At 36.1% G+C, this 7,968-nt stretch overlaps 1 protein-coding gene across 1 annotated transcript; it reads left to right on the top strand.

Annotated features, from left to right (window-relative positions):
* Window positions 1-3,435: 3,435 nt before the first annotated feature.
* On the top strand, window positions 3,436-7,871 carry LOC105669757 (venom protease). The gene is made up of 7 exons (XM_067351648.1): window positions 3,436-3,790; window positions 5,688-5,773; window positions 5,844-5,929; window positions 6,078-6,215; window positions 6,353-6,489; window positions 6,691-6,848; window positions 6,976-7,871. The coding sequence occupies exons 1-7, from the start codon at window positions 3,616-3,618 to the stop codon at window positions 7,132-7,134; spliced, it is 939 nt and encodes a 312-aa protein (XP_067207749.1). The 5' UTR covers window positions 3,436-3,615; the 3' UTR covers window positions 7,135-7,871.
* Window positions 7,872-7,968: the final 97 nt, after the last annotated feature.

The raw sequence follows: 7,968 nt of genomic DNA, 5'->3' as shown, positions 1-7,968 counted from the left end.
TTTCCCACGGGATCCGCTTATCTTCTTGAAGGTGGTTCATCGCTCGGTAGAAATCTCGGAACGCGTTTCACCTCGCAGACTCCGTTCCCCGGTTCGTGGAGACAACAGAAGGCTCTTTGGAGAAGCCCTGTGATCGCCGATTACAACAGACCGGTGATGTCCCATCGATCACCGCGACTGATATTCCGCGACAACGATTTCCCGCTGATCGGAGGCGGCGCGACCTTTTTCCAGCATTCGAATCAATTGCCAGAATTCGAAGATGATATCAGAGGTAAGATTCGCCCTTTTTTACGTTTATTCTAATATGTGATAATATATTTTCTTTAATATTTTAACTTCTCCATCCTATTTATTTAATCTAAATCTTATGCTTGGATTAATTTAATTAGTCTTTTTCTTTGTCAGATTGTAATTTTTAAAACATAAATTTTTAGTAGAGATTTATCTTCCTCTTCTTTCTTGCCATTTCTAGGATTATAAACTGTAATCTCTTGATTTTCTCATTATAATATTTTCTGTATTTTATTTGCTCGTATATAATGTGAGTTGGACATTTATGTACTTGGCTCATCGTTTAATATAACGATATGCGCCTATTTATTACAGTTCGTTCCTCTTCGAACGCCTAATTTCCTTTTTCCCTCTTACTTTCTTCTTATTCTTTGCACGCTCGCGTAATTCTGCCGCTTCTGTAATCCTCTTTGCTGTGTAAATAGCGCTTCATCGATGAGGTGCTTAGAGAAGCGTGCAAATGCAAATGATGCGTTATATGGAACTTTCGAAGCATTTGAATTGCAAATAGACCATCACGTATCTCCGACGCGATTGAAATAAAGCGATCATAAACGCGATAAGATATGTAATGCAAGTACGACAAATTGTAAAATGTCTGTATTATAATAGCAATTATAATTGTATAAGCAATGGCAGAAATTTTTCAAAAATTTCTCAAAAATAATAAAAAATATCAAAATAAATTAATTTCAATCTCAGAAATTTTTAAGACTAAAATTAATTAATTTTTATATATTGTTTATTATTTTTTCTAATATTAAATAATTTATTTGGCCACAGATTACTTTCTTTCAGAATAATTATAGTTTTCTAGAAGATTATCGTATTTATATTTCAGATCATCGAAAGCAGACGCCAGAGGACTATCCAAGGTTAGAAACAGGTATGTAAAAGTTGATTGCAGAAAAAAATCAATAGATAATTATCTTCAATGGCACCGTTTTAAGAAATTTTCGATTATTTCTAAATTCGTGCTTTCCACCTGTGGTGGAGGACCTTAATCGCCCCGGTGACTTTGTCGCTTATTTGTAAAAATCGGACGATTAGTCGCGCAACGTCCTACTTCGTAATAACCGTGGCGCGTGAAACTTATTTCTATCACAGTCGACGACTTCCGTCGAGGTTCACGACACGGAAATCGTTACGACATCATCGACGGCACGCTTTGCCGCCGGACAGTAGATTGTCCGAGATTGTCCTGGTACAAGAGTCATTTACGATTACGTGCTGTGAAGAGCTTGTCGTCGAGAAACGAATGACATTATTACCACGTCAATGTTTCTTTTTTGTCGATTGCACTTATTTCTACCGTGATTTGAGCAGAGTTGGTTTAATCTTTTGTGTAATTTATTTTGATTGAGTTTGAAGTCAAGAAATTATTTCACGATAAATGTAACTATAAATTATACCATCATTAACTCGTTTGCAGATAATTTATCATCACAAAAGATATAAGTATCATTTTATAATAGAAATATATATTTCAAAATTATATTTTTTAAATATTATCCAAATTTTTAATTAGAAATGTGCAGTGCTCAATTCAATTAAAAAGATCCTTTCATTTATAATTTCGACTAATTAAAACCTTAACCTATTTTTCTATTTTGCTTGTAAACCGGCTCTAGAGCCGGTTACCGTTTTCTATTCTGAAACTAGACTTGGAGTAATCGACGGAATAAGAGTGACAGGTTCACGTTTCTTTGATTACTGATTAATAATTACAATAATTTATCAATAATTAAAACATCGAAATATCAATCCGAAAAATTGGCATTTATGCAAAGTGTCTCAATTTTCTCAACTTTCTAGATTGATAACCGAGCCTTATACTAGGATCGTATGTATCGTTTAGCATATGTTATCGTATCGATGTCTTTAATTGAATGACATTACTAATTATAGCTTTTGATAACATCTGATTAAGAGAAGAGTAGCATTCAAAGTTCTATCGAGAGCGTGCCTTTTTGGTTAACCTTTTTGGTACGAGAATCGTATTTATACATGTGTCGTTCAAAAACACGTCCGCTGTATACTAAGAACGTATACATACCTCGTTCTGAGAAGCATTAGTTGACATACTTATCCGAAAAACACTTGTTGCGGTTACGAAATATGTATACATGCCGTCCTAACCTATGAATTCGGTGCGCCGGCCGGTAACCGTTTCACATTTTACACTGCCGTACAAAAAGGATTAATTATATGTCCGTAATTAAACAATGCTATCTCACAGATCTATTATCTAAGATAAATAATACTGGGCTCAGTTCAGAAAGGCTAGAGATTTACCTCTTATATAAGCACGGCTCAAAGTGCTACAATTCTTCCATCCGCGAATATATTGACAGTCGCTTCGACCCGCGAAATCTCGTGTGGTCCCGATCTAGGGCGAAATCTACCGACCGGCGAGGGAAGTAGCCACATGCTTCAAGGTCGCGGCCTTGCCGAGCACATGTAGGGACGAATTAAATAATCAGCTGACCGTAGTAAGCATAAGTTACGTAACAGCTGACACATGCCGCGGGCACGGTGTCACGCGGCGAATCTATTGTTATACGGTGCGCTCGCGCGCAATTTTTAGAACCTTATAACTCGGCGAAAAATTGACGTAGCGACATGAAACAAAATCGGATCTTCTCGGCTTTGCATGCCGCAGATGTCTATACTCAGTACGTACGCTGTTGTCATTACACGTATATATGTGTGTGTATATACTTGTATGAAACATTACAAAATAATGGAGTATAAAATGAATACATATTGGGAATATAAATAATGAATTATATATAGACGAGTAATAGGAATAAGAAAGATAAATATATTAAATAAGAACTCTATCTGAAAATCATATAATAATTATTTTTGCGTAAATAATATTTATGTTTAATTCGCCTGGTTAAAATTATTTAATTGATAAAAAAGAAATAATAATTAAGAAAGAAGAAGAATTTAGCCAATTAGTGATTGCAAAGTACAAAACATACAAATGCATTGAATTTATTGATAAACTTCAAAGCTGCACAATAATCTCATTCTTTTAGTACAAAAGATCGTTTGTACTCGCTTGTACTCTAAAAAGTGCGGTCGCTTTATCTCGCATTATATGCCCAAATATGTTTCCTTCGGCTGGACACAGGAAGTGCGACCGCGTCGTACACTGATAACTTGACAGTCGCGCAGGACAATCACGTAACTTGACAGCCGCGAAAGACAAGAGTTTCCATATTTTCTGCAGAGACGCGCCAACAAAAAAGACCGCTGTGGAAAGGCGATGATACATTGTGCGCGGACGGACGGAGCTGCGAATTTTTTCTAATGTGCTGGATGACTGCTGGCCTATTGGACGGCAGCTGCGGCGGCATTATGTTCGCGTGTTGTCAGCGGAAAGACCCTAACGCTCTCACTGATAATAATCTGATCGAGTCGCCTAGAGATCAATCTCGGCCGCTTCCGCTGGATTTGTACACGGAGACCGCCAGCGACGACGCCCGTAAGTCCTTCCTTCGAAAAGCATGCCCTCCATACTTTATCATCACACTTACAAGCATGGATTCTTCCCTCGTCTCTTCAGTCTTTTGCTCTCTTTCTCTCTCTTGCCCTCTTCCTTTCTCCCTCTGTCCGTTATATTTCATTGTCAATTATCTCGCAACACTGCAATTTGCAACAGCTCCAAGCATGAACTTCTATTTTTCTTCAAATCTTTTATCCAGAGAAATTGCACAATTTCTCTTCGTCAGATGTCGATATCGTCCTAAATTTTTTTCTTCTTCCTTTACATTTACTTTCTTATCCTTCTTCCCTCTTATGCACACATAAGATATACAACCCAAGCATGTTGAAAAAAATTTGTATGAACTTCTATCACGCATGTTGGCCCGGAAATTATTTTAATGATATCATAGCGCGTTGTGTTTCTGTACGATATCCACCGAACTTCCTGTAATGCCTGTTAACAACTATAAATGGCTATCTCCTTGGTCCTTTTACTTTTTTTTTTACCGCAATGTAAAGTTAATCTAATTAAAATCAGATCTCTACTTGAAGGCGAAAAAGAAATTTCTTGATAAACTGTAATTATAATTATAAACAAATAAAAATAGTGAAAATAAAAAATCAATGAAGGATGACACGATAGAAAGCGTAACAAGCATATAGATGGAGGAATTATAATGAGTGCCGCGCGTGGATTAATTATCTTGTTAGTGAAAACGCGCTTCTCGCATTGACATCGGCTCGTAAAATTAATGATTTGCATTGATTTCCCTTTTTCTTTTTACAAAAAGGAAAAACAAACAGCGTGATAAAATGCTTTGTTGCATTTGCAACATCTGTTTTTTGCACGAGAACGCTTTTATTTTGTACAAAAAGATGCACTAATGAGCGCATGGATTATCCGCAAACAACATAACCAACTAAGAGACTAAACATGATTAAAAATTCAAATAGTCTAATTATTATTTAAAAAACTTGTTTGCTTCTCCGCAGCTCGAATAATTGTAATCAATTATTCTAATACTAATGGTGTTAGCAAAGATTCGAAAGTTTTAGTCTTCTTAAAGCGTTATGACAATAATGTTGCATGATTGTACATACGAAAATTAAATAATCGTGCGACAGTTGTGAAAGAGACTATCATTTCAAACTGCTGCTTTTATAATACATTGTAATTTATACCTGCTCTCTTCTCAAGATTTTTTTATCAGAAGCCTTGGCTTGACAGCTAGCATCTCAATAATTATAAATAACGTTTCTTTTATCTGTCGAGGCAATAATCGAGAAAGCGAATGATCAATGCAACATTCGCAGTTGCACAAGCGTTATTATTGAAATTATACTTGGTTACACAATTATGTGTCACGGTCCAACATTGAAATCGGATGGAAGGAACGCTATTAAGACATTTATCCGCATTACTCCAAGTCCAATCTCGGCGATACAAGAACGGGAAGGAACCATTTTTGTCACACTGTCGGTTACTTCACGCTTTCGACAGCGCGGCTCGACTCTAAAAGCGTTGATTGTAATAGAACTATGTTTCAGCTCTTACGTATCATTGTAATCGCCGGTTGCAGCATAGCTAGAATTGCCAGATACGTCTTATAATTCAGAAGAATTAAAAATTTTTGCAAGAAATATGTTTAAATTGTTTTTCGTTATACATGTAACTATTATACATATAAACGTTGTTTTAATTATGTATTGCAAAATATACACAAGCTCTTTTGTTCTTTTGGCGTAATTTATTTAATTCTTACCTTTTATTTTGAAAAAGCAAATGTGGCAACTCTGGCGCAATACGTCGCGCCGGATAATTAAAACTGACAGTCGCGTTAATTATAAAGGCGGTGTTCTAACTGCTCAAGAGTCCAGGCAATTGCGTTTTTCAGGTTGCGGCATACCGGTTTCAAAGCAAATCGCACAAAGAAGAATCGTCGGTGGCGATGATGCCGGTTTCGGCAGTTTTCCGTGGCAGGTTAGACATGATAATAGCGAAACACCTTTGTTTGTATTTGTTATTAAAATTATTTCTCTTACGTTGACAGGCTTATATACGGATCGGATCCAGCAGATGCGGCGGCACTCTGGTTAATCGATTCCACGTCGTCACCGCTGGACATTGCGTTGCAAAGTGAGCTTTCTTCTCGTATTTAAAAAATTATACGTAAATATACACGATTAATTAAAATTTAAATATTACGTTTAAACTTTCAATTAATATTACTCATTTCATTACAAAATATACATTGTGTACTAAATATTAAATAAAAAAATTTTAGAGCAACGGCGCGACAAGTCCAAGTCACCCTTGGTGATTACATGGTCAATTCTGCGAGTGAATCTCTACCAGCTTACACCTTTGGGGTTCGAGAGATTAGAGTGCACCCTTATTTCAAATTCACGCCACAAGCGGATAGGTACTTTCGCTTTATACTATTGTTAATCTACTAAAAATTTACTAAATGTAAGTCTCGAATAATACATAATAATACATAATTATGATTTTATCGATCTCATGTCTCTTTTACTTTACTTAGTTTACTTTATTTACTAGGTTTGATGTAGCCGTGCTTCGATTAGATCGACCAGTTCATTATATGCCCCACATAGCGCCTATATGCTTACCGGAGAAAAATGAAGATTTTCTGGGACAATATGGCTGGGCCGCCGGATGGGGCGCTTTGCAAGCAGGTATTTTCTGCTTTATAAGAAAAATTGTATTTTATAATTACTCGATAAAATATATAATTTTATAATTACTCGATAAAATATATAATTTTATAATTGTCTTTATTTTTTATCTTGCGAAAAATACTATTCTTAAAAAAAAAAAAATAAAATATTATGCTCAATTCAGATATTAATTAATTTCTTGCGAATTGTTTTATTTAGGTTCGAGATTACGACCCAAGACATTGCAAGCGGTGGATGTGCCCGTGATCGATAATCGTCTCTGCGAGCGGTGGCATCGCTCCAACGGCATCAACGTCGTCATTTACGACGAGATGATGTGTGCCGGTTACCGCAGCGGCGGCAAAGACTCGTGTCAGGTAAGTGGTTTCATCACGCCGTGGGCGTGTACTATTTGAACAATGAATCGTCGTTCTGTTTCTTTATTTTTTTTTTCCTGTCGAGTATAATGTATCTTCTCGGGAATATGAGTCACTTAACTTTTAGGGCGATAGCGGCGGCCCGTTGATGTTGGAAAAAACCGGTCGGTGGTATCTCATTGGCATCGTTTCCGCTGGTTACTCCTGCGCGCAGCCGGGTCAACCGGGTATCTATCATCGCGTAGCCAAGACCGTCGACTGGATCACGTACGTCATAAACTCGTAGCGCGCCATCGATGCGGGAAGATCCCTTCAGTGAGCCCCGAACTTTGCATGACACAAAGTTCAAGTATTCTTCGTGCCGAGAATGCTTTTAGCGTTGTGCCTGAAAAATCGACGTGCCGCAAAGGCAAAAAAATTTTATGAAAATATAATTTAAACGACTTTTATAGAAGGACTATATTTAATGAAATTATAGCCATTTTACTTTACAAGTATGTAAAAATTATTTAGGGGAAATGTAATTCTGCGATGTAAATGAGAATGCAGCGTGTTTAACAGTCATGAACTCAATTCCGAATTTTCGCAAATATCTCGAAGGTAAACAAAAGTTGATATTTTTTGTTAAATGTAATGTATAGTAGTAATATACACTGTTTATCGGAAAAATCGATCGATCTCGATGATTGACTCGACATCAATGATATAATTCTAAATTTGTGGCATTTGATTTTACAAAATATTAACGTTTTAAACACAAATTTTCTCAAGTAAACGGTTCCCGTACTGTGATACTGTTATCATTTTTTCATCTTTTTATCTATGTAGCATATACAAAGTTTTGCTGAGTGAGAAGGCTTGCTTTGAGATGCGCCGATTTTTTTTTTTTTTTTTTTTCTTTTGATAGGCAGTGTATAAGTATCTGTATTGACGCAAATGTGCTGTAATTTTATCGATGTGAATGCATTGTAAATAAAGCGTGTATGATATATGTGCTTAATAAATGTTCTGTTTTCAATTTCATCATCGACTGATTCATCTTATCTTTCAATTTATGGCGACACAGTAATTAGATTATTTTTTCTATCAATATCAATATATTTTAATTTACTAATCGTAA

Source organism: Linepithema humile, chromosome 3 (assembly GCF_040581485.1).
Source record: "Linepithema humile isolate Giens D197 chromosome 3, Lhum_UNIL_v1.0, whole genome shotgun sequence".
NCBI lineage: Eukaryota > Metazoa > Arthropoda > Insecta > Hymenoptera > Formicidae > Linepithema > Linepithema humile.
This window is presented reverse-complemented; position numbering and strand designations above follow the sequence as displayed.

Excerpts from the sequence above, each read along its gene's own strand:
- LOC105669757 (XM_067351648.1), top strand. The coding sequence starts at position 3,616 with ATGTGCTGGATGACTGCTGGCCTATTGGACGGCAGCTGCGGCGGCATT. Across the intron at positions 5,774-5,843 it reads TCGGCAGTTTTCCGTGGCAG|GCTTATATACGGATCGGATC; the intron begins GTTAGACATGAT and ends TTACGTTGACAG. Across the intron at positions 6,490-6,690 it reads ATGGGGCGCTTTGCAAGCAG|GTTCGAGATTACGACCCAAG; the intron begins GTATTTTCTGCT and ends TGTTTTATTTAG.